The following is a 17,123-nucleotide window of genomic DNA, read 5'->3' on the forward strand; positions in this document are numbered from 1 at the left end:
GTAAAGTTAAACTGTCATTGGACCCGCAACGAAATTAATCGGAAGAATAAAGGAGTTCGAAGTTAAGGTTCAACTTCCCTATTCGACGAAGCTATAGTGAGTCTGCGAAGCGAATTTATACAATTTCTAGACACTGAAGAAGATCAAGAAATAGTAAAAGAATTTTACAGAATAGCTCGATTTCCGAAAGTTTTTGGATGTATAGATGGATAGACTATAGATCGCTCGATTCACGAAGACTTGTTTAGGTGTTATCCTCATATCCCTTCTATGATCTGAGGTTTATCGGTACACGCTAAATTATTCATGAGTGCACACGCACACTACAATAATGACGGATTAAACTCCGCGTACCCTGCGCTTCCCTCAGCCAAAAATTGATGGGGCGCGTCTTCGTGGATCGAACGATCTATACATCTTAGCCGTGTGGCGACGGCAGAGTAGAATACATTTGTCACCAACCCCTACTCTTCCCACGGGTGTCGTAAGAGGCGACTAGGGACAACACATCAAACAGAGAACGGGCAGCAGCGCTCTCTGAAAAACATCAATCTTTTAAACTGCGATCTCCAACCCGCCTGCCAAGCGTGGAGATTATGGCAAAACCCTCCACTATAGTGGAGGAGGCTCATAATCCAGCAGTGGACTGTAAAAGGCTGTTGATGATGATCTATTCTATACATCCAAAAACATTCGGAAATCCGAGCTATTCTGTAAAATGCTTCTTTTACTGTTTCATGCATGCCTATCAGGTTCAGGTACAAGTTTGATTGATCCTCAAAGATGCTATAACCATAACATTTCATTTCCCCATGGCCACCTCGCTATCGTTGAGGCTTGTCCAGTGGCACGCTGGCCGAGATCAACACTACTTATTGACCAAAGTACTCGTAAATATTACGGGACTATTCCCACCTCTCGTTCCCACTGCTGCAACTCCTGTGTAGCCAGGATCTACAGCTTGACCGCCATAAAAACCCAACCAATGAAGGTCAAGTTTGTCCCGGGGGAAAGTTAAACTGTCATTGGACCCGCAACGAAATTAATCAGAAGAACATAGGAGTTCGAAATTAAGGTTCCACTACTCGTAGATATTGGTTGCGTTAGGCGGAATATAGAAATTGTTAGCGCTTATAAACAAAATGGCGGTTTTCGGCTGTTTTCGGCGAGGACAAGTTTTCTAACTTCAACAGTCACATGTTTCATCATTTTTTAGCAGTGACAGCGCTTACAGCCTTGCCACAGGCGGATTACAAGCGTTTCCGAGGCGGCGGAGCGGTAACGCGGCGGGTGTGCAACGTTTCTGCCTAGAGTTTTCGCCGCGGCGTCTCTCCGCCAGGGTGGTAAGGCCCTTACAGCTTAGCGATCGCCATTTCGCTTAAGTGCTTACAATTTCTATTTCTACAGAGGAAATTATTTGTTAGCCTAGGCGCACACTACCGACTTTTAGTCGGCCGATTGTTGAAGCCGATTTTTCATACATCTCGTCTTTACAAGAATGACATCTTATAAAGTTGGTTGTGGTTTTAAAAAATACCACGTTATTCTTGTAAAGAGGCGATATGTCCATACTGATTAATACCATACCGACCCAACTATCGGCCAACTAAAAGTCCGTGGTCTGCGCCTAGACGGATACAGTGGATATCCATTATACGTAAAAATAAAACCAATAATTTTATTTAAGTAAGAAAGTCTTTATTATAAATTTTAAATCCCAATTAAACTATTTAAAAGAAAAGCCTCCACCTGAAACAAATAAAGGATTTGTTAATAAAAGGACGCATTCTTGCCCAAATCATGTACCTAAAGTACAACTATTGAATTTTAGACGAAAAATTCATGATTCTTAAAAAACATTTCCTATTTTTTTTAACATTTGTACCCCCAAAATTATAAAGAAAAGACATTTTTGTTACATGCAATACTTAAGAAAGTATGGCAATAAAAGCAAGGCGATAGCAAAAAATGCGTTTCGTTGGCAGGCAGAAAATGAATTTGCCAACTATTTGTTTTATTTGGTTTCACTTTATAAAAATGAATGTATTTTTGCTTACAAACATGTTTTTTCATTGAGTAGTTTTTGAAGACCGAAACGCCAATGGCCAAAACAATGAGCTCCAAAGCCAAAATAGTGTGCTCTGACAGCGAAAAAAGTTCAACGATCTTACTTTAACATAAGTGACAGAACTGACAGATGATGAGACATCATTTGGAACACAGATTAGAGAGTAGAGTTTTGGAATGCGCATTGGAAGCGTGTTTGGTTTGTTGTGTGTCGTTATTTTTGTTTTAATCCATTACCCGTATTTGGTTTCTGGTGTTTTTACGATCTCAACTACTTGGCTCACACTTGAACCAAGAACGTCCCGATACATTATGCGATTTGGCTGCTGTCGTATAATCCTAGAACCTAACAATAAGGCAAGAACTGACGGACCGGCTTTTGTAAGTACCTTGTTTTTTTTTTAAACGCCTTCCTTCCTGGCCTGGAAATTTGTACCATTGGCCGAATACTTGTAAGTTGTCAATATTCTTTCATGTCGTTTAAATAAAATGTTTGCTTCCAGTTTGCTTCTTACACAAATTGATTTGATATTACCATGTACCTTATTTATGTTTTCTTTAAATATTTTTTTTATTATTATTTGTTGGCATTTTCTGAGTATTTTATGTATTTTTTTTATTTATTTAGCCTTATTACTGCTTTTATTTTATCAGGATATACCTCTTAGTTTAAAAGTTATTACGTTTTCTTTACAATAAGTAATTGAAAGAAAAAAAAACTTTATTTTTTAATCTTAGATATTTTTTGTCATTTTTTTCGTCGTTTCGTTGACAATTGTTTGAATTTGAAAAAAATTTAAAAACCTCAAACTAATACTTTAATGGTTATCACATACCTAAACATTGAAACACCACTAATATAAATGGATAATATGTTCATGCACACAAAATGTTTCTGCCTTCACTTAATTTTAAATATTTGGTTTTAGGTCTACATAATATTATGACAATGAGGTGCATGTCATGCAATATTAAATTGGAGGAGGAGACACAGTACTACAATGTAGGGGATATTGGCGCTCAACTTATTGCACTTATAGCAAGAACTCTCAACTGTGAGGTAATCTACACTAATATTATAAATGCGAAAGTAACTCTGTCTGTCTTGCTTTCACGCCTAAACCACTGAACCGATTTTGGTGAAAGAAGAACGGTCATCTGTGACCCAGGCCCGACAGAAACGAGACATATCTCAGTTTTTTTGTCATGTCTTAATTAGTTAAATTATATATTTTTTATATTCGAAATCTATGTATAACACCAAAATATTACCCTTTGTTTTTGTTTAGGCGTTATACAAAAACTAATACAAAATGCCTATTTATCACCAAAATTGGTAAATGTATGTACCTAAATGTCTATTATAGCTGCTATGGAATGTATCTAGGTGACCTGGAGATACAGCCGGATTATACAGGGTGGAAACGAGAAGTTACAATAAATCCAAAAATTAAATGTTACCAACTTCCATAATCTGTAACCTATTATTGGTACCAATTGAAAGAGCTCGTGAAGCACTTTCAGAATCAGTAACTAGTTTTTCGATATCTTGTATAGTTTAGAAAAAATCGAGTGAGATCACTTATCGTTCCATATGTATAACCACCCTGTATAATCCAGCTGTATCTCCAGGTCACCTAGATACATTCCATAGTTCATGTAGGAACGTTTTCTTTTTTCCAACTTACTTATTTCCACACACTGTTGCCTATTTTGTAAATAGCTCTGGAACCAGTCTTTAGCTGTTCCTCTGATGCCATAATTTTGAAGTTTCCGTATGAGCAGGTCATGGTCGACGAAGTCAAAAGCTTTGCTTAAATCAAAGTAAAGAGCTGCTACTGGTATCTTACTATCAAGACCTTCCATTATCGACTTGACTAGAGTAAAAATGGCTAAGGTTGTGTTATGATCTTTCCGAAAGCCATTTTGTTCCTGACTAATGATGTTGAATCTATCCATAAAACTACTCAGTCTAATATGCACTACCCATTCGAACACCTTAGAAAGAATTGGAATAAGTGTTATCGGTCTATAATTATTTGGATCCTTTTTATCGCCCTTTTTAAATAGCGGCTTGATGACAGATAACTTCAACGCTTCTGGGAATACACCTTCACAAAGGGACAAGTTAATTAAGTGACTCAATACAGGGGCGATAGAGTTTGCAACTTTCTTTAGAATTGATGTAGATAACTCGTCATAACCTACGGATGAACAGTTTTTTAAAGACTTAATTACTTTACATATTTCATTTGGACATGTAGGTTGGAGAAATATGCTAGAATTACAACTGTCAAGATGAGTTAATTTTGGTTCTTGTCTTATTGATCCACAGTGAATGGAATCAATAAAGAAATTATTGAGCGTGTTTGCTATATCTATTGGCGCGACATGCGTAATACCATTGCAGATAACCTCATCAAAGTTTGTTAGGGTTTTCGGTTCCGTTAATTGTGTTGTTATGATATTCCAAGCAGCTTTGGATTTGTTTTTGGAATTCATTATGAATTTTTTGTTACAACTCTTTTGAAGACCCATCATACAACGCCTTAGTATTTTAGCGTACATAACGTATTCGTGTTTAATAAGTAACTTGTCTCTACTTTTTGCTTTTTGATATATGTAATATAAGCGTCTTTTTTTCTTACAACATTTCTTTATGCCCTTCGTTATCCATTTTACTCTATTTGTTTTCTTTCTGATTTTAACTACTAGCTTAGGGAAACATAAATTATAAAACAACTGAACTACGGAATGAAAATCATCAAACGCTTTATTGGGATCAGTTTCTGCTAGAATATCGGTAAAGGATAAGGAACCAATACAATTCTGGAATTTTATAATATTATCAGTTCCAAAATCTCTTCTGGTTTCGCTCCATTGGGATATTGGTTCTTTGATTTTAATTTTAAACTCTGCTATTTGTCCCGTGTGATCTGATATCCCTAATTTATGAACTGAAGCATTAACATTTTTTGTGTTACTTATTATATGATCAATGCACTTGGAAATCCTTGTAGGTTCAGATATATGTAAAATTAAATTAAATGTAAATAGTAAATTTATTAATCTGTTAGAAAGTATACTAGGTTTTAAGGTGTCAATATTCAGATCCCCCGCAATAATAATCCTTTTCTTTCCGTTCTTCCCTATTTTTGAAAGCAAACCTTCAAGTTTTTCAAAAAATATAGTGATATCTGAGTTTGGTGTGCGATAAATACATATTATAATTAAGTTGTTGCTTTTTATTTCAATGCCGCAGCATTCAAAACTTTTGTAAGTGGCGTATCTTTCAGTTAATTTAAGCACATTGAATGTTAAACATTTTTTAATCAATATGCATACGCCCCCTCTTCTTTCCCTAGGTCTACAATAGAAAGCAGCCATTTTGTAATCATCTAATATAACGTTTTTCGTATCTCCTAATTTTAAAAAGGTTTCTGTGGCACATATTGTATGTACATGTTTTCCACTGTCCCGAAATTCTTGTAATGCTACTTTTAAAAGATCTAATTTATTCAATATACCTGCAAAGTTCTGGTGAAATACAGTGAACATGTTTTTAGGCTCGAAAAAATTTTTTGGGTTGAAGTTTTTGCCTTTTTTTACTGTTTAGTATAGTGTTGGTGTTGGTATTAGAACGTAATCCTACGTCTAAAAAGTCCTTTTTGTATTTTAGAGAATCAATTTCAATATTAAGCTTAAATGTTACTCTGCGTAAATATGGTCCTAAACCCTCGTAATTACTATTAATATCTAAAAATTTACAATTATTATATTTGGATGTCAGCATATTCAATTCGTAATTTAGTCTACTTACATTTAAATGTCGGTTGTATTTAACACCAGTAACAAAGAATTTACAAAATTTAAATTTACTTAACAAATTGCATAAGTTACTATACAGAAGATATGGATCTTTGTCGTTTGAGCCTACACCTATTACACATATATCTTCACTATTTATATTATCAGCTAGAGAATCGAGGCTTAGAAAGACGTCACTGCTTCGGGCTTGAGGCTTGATAATGCTAGTGATATTGTAGTTGTCATTCCATTTCCCTGACCGAGACTCCAACAGCTTTAATGCCAGGCCACGGAGCTGATCTCCCAAAATATAAATATTTTTCTTGATTGATTTTCCGGCTTCTGTATTTTCCTTTACTGTTTTCTTGTTATTGCATGAATCACTAATGTCTAATTTAGCTTTATCCGACTGTATATTCAAACCTTCAAAGCTTTGATTAGTCGCAGATTGAGATCTTTGGTCTAAACGTCCTTTCTTTACTCTCTTCGTGCTTCGACTGGAACTGCAAAGTTGGTTCAAGCGGTTCATTTTAACTTTATTTTCTGCCAACTTCTCTTTTAGATTAGTATTTTCCAGAACAAGATTTTCAATTTCTTTTTCAGCTACCGCTAACCTTGCCTGCATGTTCAAGTATTGTTGTTTCATTTCCTCCAAATCTTCTGCTCTAGTTGATGATAACTCTGGACAGCTTCTATTGAGTCGGGACGATAAATCAAAATCATCCTCCTCGTCATCCGTTGTTGTCTCAGACAGTGATTCGTACATGTTTGAAGTTGAAATGTTTATGATGCACTTATTCCTTCTTAAAGTTACGTTGTCCATGTTGGGGGTCGAAACATCAGCTCCAGAATTTGATGAGTGCGCTTTCGTTGAACAAGGGAGACATTTCCAGCGCCTCTTACGTTCATCATTCATGAGGAAAAAGCGCTTTTCCGCCCCAGCACAGTCTATGTCGTAGCTGATATTGCATTTTGTGCATGTCAAAAATTGTGTCCTTGGTAATAATTTAGCACATTTGCCACATTTTCCAGTCATTTTGGTAATTTATGTTATTAGTAGCAATAAAAAATAAAAAAAATGAAGAAAAAAAATAATTAAAAATTAAATAGTGTCCACAATTAAAAATCAAACAAAATACAAAAATTTTCTGCACTTGTTGATTTGAACCCGGCGTCTCAGAATTCCACCACGGCCGACTCAGTGTTTGTTACACTGCGCCACGACGACTTATAGATGAGCGGCGAAAAGTCCGGTTACTTTCTTCCGACTTCACTTTGATGCGATTTGAAGAATGACCTTATATGGTCACAGTTTGAACACGGGCGCACTCGATGAGTCACATGAGTCACAGCACTGGATGACTGTTTGTTCTTAACGAAAAATGCACATCTTTAAATTGTTTTTAATGCACTAAAGTCACTTCTTTGGTTATTGAAACTTATCACAGTCTTCATGATTTTCACTGAGCTATCGATGTGTGTAAATTTTGGACAGTATTATTCGCTTTTTACCACTAAAACAGTAAAAAATTGACGGAGCTTATTTTAGTACGTGCGGTCGTCCCCGCGCCCCGCGCGCAACTCTTAATATTTTATGACCAGCATAAATTGTTATAATTTTAATTATAACAATTTATGCTGTATTATTACATATAATAAAATATTATAACAAACTTTCCATTATATTAGAAAATGGAAATTAATTTATTGAATTATAATTCTATAACTTTTTTAATGTATAATGATGAAATTAAGTTAATATAAATAAACAACTAGATTTAAGTCAAATGTACTCTTAGGTCAAATATTAATTACCTACCTATATTATTTTATCTTGCATGTATCTAGTTCAATTTGATTTTTTATTTTATTTAAAAAAGGGGGTTGTCGGTATTTGTGAATACAAAACTATGCATGTATTGGGGGTAGACTTTTGGTCTCAATAAATCAGTCTTGATCTGGATCTCGTGTTTGATTGACACACATGTTTGATAAACATCTTTATTTTTAATTATACATAATTCTTCCACATTTATATTTTTACACAATGTATCCAATCCTCTCACAAATTCAGCTCGTGATATTCGCGATTGAGAATATAGATATTTAATATAAATTGTCTTTTTACTTGAAACATAACACAATACTTCACTTTCATGACTTATAAGTTTAAGTTCTTTCATTCTTCTATAATTTTTTGGTCTGTGATCGGTTTGAATTTTAAAATATTTCCCGTATAACTCGTTTCAGCCAAATGACGTCCACTGCTGGACAAAGGCCTCCCCNTACCATATGCGTACGCAGATCGCCATAATTAAAAAGTAAATGCGTGATAGTAGTTAATAATAACGTATAATAATAAAAAGGTTTTCATACATAAGCATTTTGTGAAACCAGTTTCGAGCCTTGCCCCTAGCGATTTAAAGTATCGATATCTTGTCGACTCCATTTATTTTTATCTTTGTTCTCTCACTAGCGTTTTCAAAGTATGCGTCATGTCACGCGGCCATTGATTGGCCATAAGGCACGCCTTCTGGCCAATAACAGCACTTTTAAGCCGGTTGCACATGTTGTCGTAGACTCTCAGTCGCTTTGTTTTTACACAGTTGAATGTGTGTGTGGGAGCTGTGGTGGGGGAAATGTGGGGACACTGGTTCTCGTTGTAGTTACGCGCGACTTCATATCTATTCTCTTTCTATGATCTGAGGTGGATATCCATTATACGTAAAAATAAAACCATTATTTAAGTAAGAAAGTCTTTATTATAAATTTTAAATCCCAATTAAACTATTTAAAGAAAAGCCTCCACCTGAAACAAATAAAGGATTTGTTAATAAAAGGACACCTTTTTTTCTGCATACATTCTTGACCAAATCATGTACCTAAAGTACAACTATTGAATTTTAGAGGAAAAATTAATGAATCTTAAAAAAAAACAGTTTTTTTTATACAATTGTACCCCCAAAATTATAAAGAAAATATATTTTTGTAACATGCAAAGTATGGCAATAATAGCAAGGCGATAACCTCTAATCACAGAATCTGATATGGACCTCTAATCCATATCTGTAACGATCACAAAAAATGCGTTTCTTTGGAAGGCAGAAAATGAATTTGCCAACTATATGTTTTATTTGGTTTCACTTCATAAAAAGAATGTATTTTTGCTTTCAAACATGTTTTTTCATTGAATAGTTTTTGAAGACCGAAACGCCAATGGCCAAAACATTGAGCTCCAAAGCCAAAATAGTGTGCTCTGACAGCGAAAAAAAAAGTTCAACGATCATAACTTAAGTGACAGCACTGACAGATGATGAGACATTCCGATTGCGTATGCGGATTTGGAAGCGTGTTTGGTTTGTTGTGTGTCGTTATTTTTGTTTTAATCCATTACCCGTATTTGGTTTCTGGTGTTTTAACGATCTCAACTACTTGGCTCACACTTGAACCAAGAACTTCCCGATACATTGTGCGATTTGTCTGCTGTCGTATAATCCTAGAACCTTAGATTAAGGCTAGAACTGAAGGACCGGCTTTTGTAAGTACCTTGTTTTTTTGTTTTTTTAAAGCCTTCCTTCCTGGCCTGGAAATTTGTACTTTTGTACCATTGGCCGAATACTTGTAAGTTGTCAATATTCTTTCATGTCTTCTTACACAGATTGATTTGATATTACCATGTATAGCCCGACCAGGAACATAAAAAGTCGTCATGTTGCGGAAAACTAATGGTACTAATTTCTTTTAATGGCAACAGTAACTAAAAACTTCATTGACATGTCACCTTGCATGTCAGTCTATTACTGTCAAAGTGTAAACAAACTTTATTTTAAATGTAGGTACGCAACTGAATTTGTGAATTAAATTGCTAAAATCTTTTTATAGTCGTGAAAGAAAAGTGGTTCCCAATGTGTTAAAGTATTTGTCGAAGAGAAATACTAAGGGTTTGGATAATATTTTCATTGATTAATGTTTCCGACAAAGGTTATCAAATTGACTGACATGTTTATCGTATAGTACAGTCCATTATGGAAATTAGCTGTGGTATGTTTCAACTACCTATTTAAAAAAAAATTGTCACTTTCTAAGTGTTGAATTTTATGGAATTGGGAAAGAAGTACCGAGTTTGAAGCGTTCATGAGCCGACATTGCAGTTGAATATTCAAGATCTGAATTTGATAGCCTTTTAATTTAACACAGGTACGACTGTACTCAGTGTTGCACTATCAAATGCAATTGACGCGCCTCTATGCCAGGGTTTTTATGTTCCTGGTCAGGCTTTACCTTATGTATGTTTTCTTTAAATATTTTTTATTATTATTTGTTGGCATTTTCTGATTATTTTATGTATTTTTTATTTAATTAGCATTATTACTGTTTTTATTTTATCAGGATATACATCTTAGTTTTAATGTTATTACGTTTTCTTTACAATAAGTAATTGAAAGAAAAAAAATCTAGGTAAATATAAAAAAAATAGAAAAATCTTGGATATTTTTTGTCATTTTTTTCGTCGATAAAAATAGGTCTAGTTTTACCTGTTTTCATACGTGAACTTTATCAAGACTCACACTGTATATACTTTTATGGTTATCACATGTACCTAAACATTGAAACACCCAGACTAATATAAATTGATAATAATATGTTCATGCACACAACATGCACACAAATGTTTGTACTGTGTGGAAAGCAAACCTGCTACATCTGGCTTCTGGCATATTAGTTTGGTAGGTGCAAACCTATACATATTATAACTGCCTTCACTTAATTTTATATATTTGGTTTTAGGTCTACATAATATTTTATGACAATGAGGTGCATGTCATGCAATATTAAATTGGAGGAGGAGACACAGTACTACAATGTAGGCGATATTGGCGCTCAACTTATTGCACTTATAGCAAGAACTCTCAATTGTGAGGTAATCTATACTAATATTATAAATGCGAAAGTAACTCTGTCTGTCTTGCTTTCACGCCTAAACCACTGAACCGATTTTGGTGAAATTTGGCATAGAGATAGTTTGAGTCCCTGGAAAGGACAAAGGATAGTTTTTATCCCGGTTTTTGAAACAGGGACGCGCGCGATAAAGTTTTTCTGTGACAGACAATATACAACGCGGGTGAAGCCGCGGGCGGAAAGCTAGTCTTTAATAAAAGGATTGATGTTTTAGATTGACCTCCAGGCCTACTTATGCGAAGAATGTTTTACTTCTTTTACACAAAAACTATATTCAGAAGCAAGATCTCATTCAAATAAGCACGATTCAATAATTCATTGCGTTTGGTGCAAGAAATCAATTAATGGCCGTCGCTCTCATTCTTTACCAAATGGACCGGAGAGAAGACAAATAGCTCTTCGTATATTGCCTATTCAAGTAAGTGATGCATGTAATTTTGTTAACATATTTATACAGGGTGTTAGGTAAATGTGTATATGAGCCGACGCTAGCCCATGTTAACATGGGCATATAAATGGTATGGTGAAGTCAGAAAATTAATATCTTCATTTTAATTATTTAAATTTTCATACATATTGGATTTAAAAAAAATATTTTGTATGAAAATTAAAAAAAATAAAGTGATGATATCAAATTTCTGACTTCACCATACCAATTATATGCCCATGTTAACATGGGCTAGTGTCGGCTCATATACCCATTTACCTAACACCCTGTATATTATAGATACTAAGTAACCCCAATGCTGTTTAAAGATATAATAGTTTGTACTTTCACATACTTAAGTTAGAGGAAGAGCCCAATTATAAATGGAATAATAAGTACTTTTATTAACAGATTCAACCTGGAAATAGAGTATGCTATGCATGCTGGTTAGCAGCTCGCAGACTTGTACAAAGATCTCAACAACAAGCACAGAACCGGCCAGAAGCATCGGTGCAAGACTCTAGCGAACAACCTCCAATCCTTGAGCCTGAAACTTCGGCTTCTCTCGACCCGCATTGTGTAAGGTGTGGAAGAAATATTGCTGGAGTGCGCTCTCAGTCTTTGCCAGAAGGACGTGAACGAGACAACATTGCAAGATATATCTCACCTAGACAGGTAATTTTATTGTTATTAGGATATCTATACTTAATATTATAAAGCTGAAGAGTTTGTTTGTTTGTTTACTTGAACGCGCTAATCTCAGGAACTACCGGTTCGATTTGAAAAATTCTTTTAGTGTTAGAAAGCCCATTAATCGAGGAAGGCTATAGGCTATACAACATCACGTATGATCAATAGGAGCAGAGCAATAACGAAAACGGGTTTTCACGCGTACGAAGTCGCGGGCACAGCTAGTTTATTTATATGATGCATTCATTTTATTTTTCATTTTTCTTATAATATTTCTCTTTTCAGATTGAGCCTAATGGCAGAGTCTGCTATGCATGTTGGGTAGCAGCTCGGAGAAGTGTGAGAAAAGAAGAAGATAACGAAAAAAGAGAAATAGCTGGAGCCGCAATTGATATACCTAGCGGGTCATGTACGATATTACCAAATTATAGGCGTACGGCTAACTCTTCCAATTCGTGTTTCGTACGTAATTGTAACAATGCAGAGAGATTTACTGTCCCACTGTGTTTAAGGTTACGATTATTAAAATCCTATAAATTATATGTGACTGACAACGCCCGCGTATGTCAGGAACACTTGAGCGCCGATAATTGGGACTTCATAGATGATCATAATTACATTCATCAATTCTCTCCAACGCAAATAGAACAAATGATTAATATGTCTATAAAATAAAATAATGTAATAAAATTAGATTTTGAAAACTGAATCCTTAACAGACGAAATATGTTGTTATTGTACTGGAGTAAAAAAAGAGAAGAATGGCAATATGGAGTTCTAAAAAGATGATTTCCAGTGTTAGCAGTGGGTATTGGAATGGGATTGGAAATAATTTGTAGTACTGCTATTTCTATTTATTTAACCGGCAGACAGTGCTGCAGTGGTGACTGAGTTTGTTGCGGCGCTTTTTCTCAGCATTTGGCCAAATGTTGGTCTCAAAGCGCTGGTAGGGTTTTTACTGGGTTGTTTTTAGATTATGAGACATGTAGAGGCTTTTTAAGAGCAAAATATTTCACGATTTGCAATTACTATTTATTAGTCTATCTATAGTATAGATTCTATACAAATAAAGAAATTTTGACTTTGAATTTATATAACTTTAATTCTTAAAAAATTTAATGATGGCGCTTTTCGAAATTTAGAAGTAATTAACTATGGTCAAGTTCCTCATCTACCGATTACCATAAGTCATGTGCGTGACTTCCAAAGAAGTTAATAATACTTTGAAACAATAAGGAACTGATGGAATGAATTAAAGGAAACGGGCCTTGAGGGAGGCCTTTGTCCAGCTGTGGACGTCATTAGTCTGAAACAAAAGAAATGAATAAACTTACCTTTTATTTGATCTAAAATTGCAGTTTTTATTTCAACTTCCTTGGCTGCTGCTCGCAATTGTAAACGATACAATTTCCTTTTAAATTCCAATTCCTCCCTCAATATCTGTTCTCTTAGGTCAGCAGCAGTTTGCTTCCGTTTAATCACGTTTTGTATGCTGTAGGAAACTGACGTTGCCTCATTCCGCTCGTTATTACTTGACATCCGTGACCGTCTTCGTGGCCATACTGGTGTTTTATTAACAGGCGACTTTTGAAGTTCTCGTATATCCTGAGAAATAAAATAAAAATAATTACGTGCAATAGATCTATTTATGGAAAATAAATATACAGGGTGTCCCAAAAACAATGGATAACCCTGTAACCATCGATAGGCCTCGCCATGGTCTCCCTAACGTCCAATTTTGACCCCAGTAAAAATATCACCGTTTTCAAGATTTTTAAGTTTTTGTGCATTTTTAGAAAATTACCAACTGCGATTACTTTTTCTCATGCCATTTCTACAAATGAGGATACTTTTCAATCTAGTTTTTTTCCTTATCACAAGGGATGGTTGGGCTATCAAAAGAAAAGATTAACAAACTAGTTTAAAAGTATGAAAATTTTAAGAAATTGCAGAGAAGAAGGAAAAATTAATTCATTGTCTTGCACTTTTGATCAGCCGTCGTTTAATAAAAATGTAGGAAGACTATCGTGCCCATTACCTTAAAAACTTCCTTGGTTAATTGAGATTCTAAAAAGGTATCACAAGCCTATGTATTCTGTATCATTTTTATCTTATGGCTACTTGAATAGCAACTAGTATGAAAATTGCAAAAATGAGTTTTTCTCGTAATAGTTAAACTAGGACTGCATAGTGGCATTAAATACAAATGGATAATTTTTAGCGTAGGAATTTTAATAAAGCAACATTTTATCATCATCATCATCATCATTTCAGCCATAGGACGACGCTAATGGGCACGATGGTCTTCCTACATTTTTTTTACACGACGGCTGATCAGAAGTGCAAGACAATGAATTTATTTTTACTTCTTCTCTGCAATTTCTTAAAATTTTCATACTTTTAAACTAGTTTGTTGAACTTTAATCTTTTCTTTTGATAGCCCAACTATCCCTTGTGATAAGGAAAAAAACTAGATTGAAAAGTATCCCCATTTGTAGAAATGGCATGAGAAAAAGTAATCGCAGGTGGCAATTTTCTAAAAATCCACAAAAACTTAAAAATCTTGAAAATGGTGATATTTTTACTGGGGTCAAAATTGGACGTTAGGGAGACCATGGCGAGGCCTATAGATGGTTATAGGGTTATCCATTGTTTTTGGGACACCCTGTATAATTATAATAATAATATAATTCTTTATTGCCTCGTTTTAACATGCTTTACAACAGAAATAAAAAACATAGGAGGCAAAAGGATGAGGCTTATATTTAGAAAACAACAATATTTTCCATTTACATCAGCCTTAGGTTCTTCGGCTGAGTTGTCATCAATAATGTCGCACTCATATATTTGTGGCTGGATCCAAACTGATATTTCTTCTCTTTGTGTCTGAAAAATATGTTTCCGTAAAATGTAGGCAATAGAATAGAATAGAATATTTTTATTGATGTAATACACTGTAACATTTTATATTGAAATAAAATCAACAATTTTAATGTGATGAAGAAATTTATCGCCCGTATTCACAAATAATAAATAAATAAAAATAAAAATCATTTATTTTCAGACTAAAGCAGTCCATAGTTTGGTGAGTAACAATTTGATCTTCAGAGACTATGTTAGTAGTTAGTAACAAACAATGCTTGCTTATGTGAAGCAGCAAATCTAACGCACAGCGTTGCATAGAGCTCTGTGATTGGTTTGTGTGTCACCCTGTGCGTCCACGCACACTGTGAGACCTCATAGTATTTTTTGTGAATACTGGCATATAAGAGCATTATTATTAAAAATTTTGAATGCTAATGACTTTAAAATGCACCTTTTCTGTTTCTGATCCAGTGTCAGCGTCACAATTTGGTGCCACTGACATTCCTGTATACTCTTGGCCAAGAAAAGAACACACCTGTTCCATTACAGGGTCAATTTGTAAAGTTAATGGCCCTCCAGTCTGCGTATCTTCAGTTTGAGCAGAATAGTTTTTGCTCTCGAATTTTAATTTCTCCCACACTTTCATCAAAGATTTCTTAGTTCTAAAAATGATTTAGTATTTTAGTAGTTAGTACCTAGAATTTAAGGTTAAGGCATAAAGAACAATATACATAGGAAATATTTATTTCTCATACCTGTAGCTGAGTGGGTCTGATGAAGAATTGAAGGACTTTGTGATTTCTATCCACGCACTGTTCTTCAACTCATTTGTGGCCCCGTCTGTTTTTTTATTCAGAATGATTTCTTTGTGAGGGAGCAGTAACTTTATCAACTTGTTTTTATCTTCGATTGTAAAATTTTGTCCACGTTTCCTTTTTTCTGCCATTATACTTTTTCTTTTATAATTTTGAAAACAATTAACACCGCACAACACAACAACACAAATTGATTGACAACAATCAACTCAAGTCACGTGACTTCAAAATGTCAGTGCAGGTGCGTTCAGAAACGTCACCGGGTAGGTATTTGTTCAGACGCCTTTTTTAGAAAGCAGCGCTGAGCGCTGCGTTCAGAAACGAACCGCGAGTAAGGGTAAGGTAAAAAAATAAAAACAAAAATCTGTTAAAAATTTTCGAATTTGTATTCTCAAAATGATACACCAATGAATTTTGTCTAACCATCTACCAAACACCCTGTATAATGCGTCGACGCCGGTACTGCGTCACTATTATAACACTTGCGGCCGAATACTGAAACACTACTCAAATCTGTCACTCAGCTGACGGGCTCCTAAATTTAAGTATCCTTCAATTTTAAATGGTATTCTCAAACGCCACTCAACGGATTTGAAGCCGTGATCAGCTAAGCAGCTCTCAAATGTTTACATAATGGCAACATTTAGCAAAAAAAGTACGTTTTCATTTACACAGATGATAACTTTACGTTTTTTATCCATTACACGCAGCATCGTTTGGTTATGTATTGTCTTTTATGGAAATGTACTCAATCAACTTAACATAGAACAGTTTATTTTTAGTTTCTATTATACAGGGTGTTTGGCGCATCGTGTGCCAAAATGATTTGGCGGATAGAATGGGTCATTTCCTAAATTTTCAGCCCCCATAACACGTTCCATGCCGGGCGGCTACTTTTATTTTAATTTTTTTAGTAATTTCACCAAAATACCCAAATCGCATCATTTAATTTCGATTTAAAAAAAAACTACTAAGCGTAGCCTCAAAGTAAACATTTTGTTTTGACGTGCATTGATGTAGGGTTGCATCAAATCTAAATTTACTGGCAAATATCATCTAGTTTTTTTTAATTCAGCTTTGAAGTTTTTCTAAATGTTAAAAATGGACTGAACATTTAAGTTTACATTGCTATAAAAAAATAAATAAAAGAGATAGCGATCTTCGGATTTTATCAAAACTTCTCTAGTCTATCCTCATTTAAACGGTATACTAATCTTGTTTAAATAATAACAATAACTTCACAAATTCCTTAAACTAGTGCATTGACTCTACTCGGACTGATTTGCGAAATTTGTGTTTATAGCCCCTTTTGTGTGAATAGCACGTTATTAAACACCTAACAGGTAGAAATTATTTATCTTATGCAATGTAAAAACCTTTTCCCTATCGTTTTTCAATGTGGATTTCTTGAATTTAAGGACGAAAATAATTATTTTGATCGTTTATTAATTATTACAAANAGTATTTACTACGGGAATGAGGTCCTTACCAGA

At 34.5% G+C, this 17,123-nt stretch overlaps 2 protein-coding genes across 3 annotated transcripts; one reads left to right on the forward strand and one right to left on the reverse strand.

Moving 5' to 3' along the window:
- Nucleotides 1-8,645: 8,645 nt before the first annotated feature.
- LOC114362911 (uncharacterized) lies at nt 8,646-15,854 on the reverse strand. The gene is made up of 5 exons (XM_028318493.1): nt 15,571-15,854; nt 15,267-15,477; nt 14,744-14,836; nt 13,285-13,555; nt 8,646-8,683 (listed from the first exon to the last, which is right to left on the reverse strand). Exons 1-5 carry the CDS (start codon nt 15,759-15,761, stop codon nt 8,646-8,648), a joined length of 804 nt encoding a protein of 267 aa, XP_028174294.1. The 5' UTR covers nt 15,762-15,854.
- LOC114362910 (uncharacterized) lies at nt 8,730-12,848 on the forward strand. Of its 2 annotated transcripts, none has more exons than XM_028318492.1 (5): nt 8,730-9,495; nt 10,663-10,795; nt 11,048-11,251; nt 11,672-11,935; nt 12,236-12,848. In XM_028318492.1, the coding sequence occupies exons 2-5, from the start codon at nt 10,679-10,681 to the stop codon at nt 12,623-12,625; spliced, it is 975 nt and encodes a 324-aa protein (XP_028174293.1). In that variant the 5' UTR covers nt 8,730-9,495; nt 10,663-10,678; the 3' UTR covers nt 12,626-12,848. The 2 variants fall into 2 exon arrangements, with proteins under 2 accessions (XP_028174293.1, XP_028174292.1); XM_028318491.1 differs by having other exon boundaries at nt 8,730-9,412.
- Nucleotides 15,855-17,123: the final 1,269 nt, after the last annotated feature.

The sequence above is a fragment of the Ostrinia furnacalis genome, unplaced genomic scaffold, assembly GCF_004193835.3.
Source record: "Ostrinia furnacalis isolate ACB-3 unplaced genomic scaffold, ASM419383v2 OfSCF6924, whole genome shotgun sequence".
In the NCBI taxonomy this organism is placed as follows: domain Eukaryota; kingdom Metazoa; phylum Arthropoda; class Insecta; order Lepidoptera; family Crambidae; genus Ostrinia; species Ostrinia furnacalis.

Coding starts and splice junctions, on each gene's coding strand:
- LOC114362910 (XM_028318492.1), top strand. CDS start 10,679: ATGACAATGAGGTGCATGTCATGCAATATTAAATTGGAGGAGGAGACA. Junction 10,796..11,047: donor CAAGAACTCTCAATTGTGAG/GTAATCTATACT, acceptor TTGATGTTTTAG/ATTGACCTCCAGGCCTACTT. Junction 11,252..11,671: donor TTCGTATATTGCCTATTCAA/GTAAGTGATGCA, acceptor TTTTATTAACAG/ATTCAACCTGGAAATAGAGT.
- LOC114362911 (XM_028318493.1), bottom strand. CDS start 15,761: ATGGCAGAAAAAAGGAAACGTGGACAAAATTTTACAATCGAAGATAAA. Junction 13,556..14,743: donor CCGAAGAACCTAAGGCTGAT/GTAAATGGAAAA, acceptor TTTATTTCTCAG/GATATACGAGAACTTCAAAA. Junction 8,684..13,284: donor AATTTTAGATCAAATAAAAG/GTAAGTTTATTC, acceptor TATTTGTTTCAG/GTGGAGGCTTTTCTTTAAAT.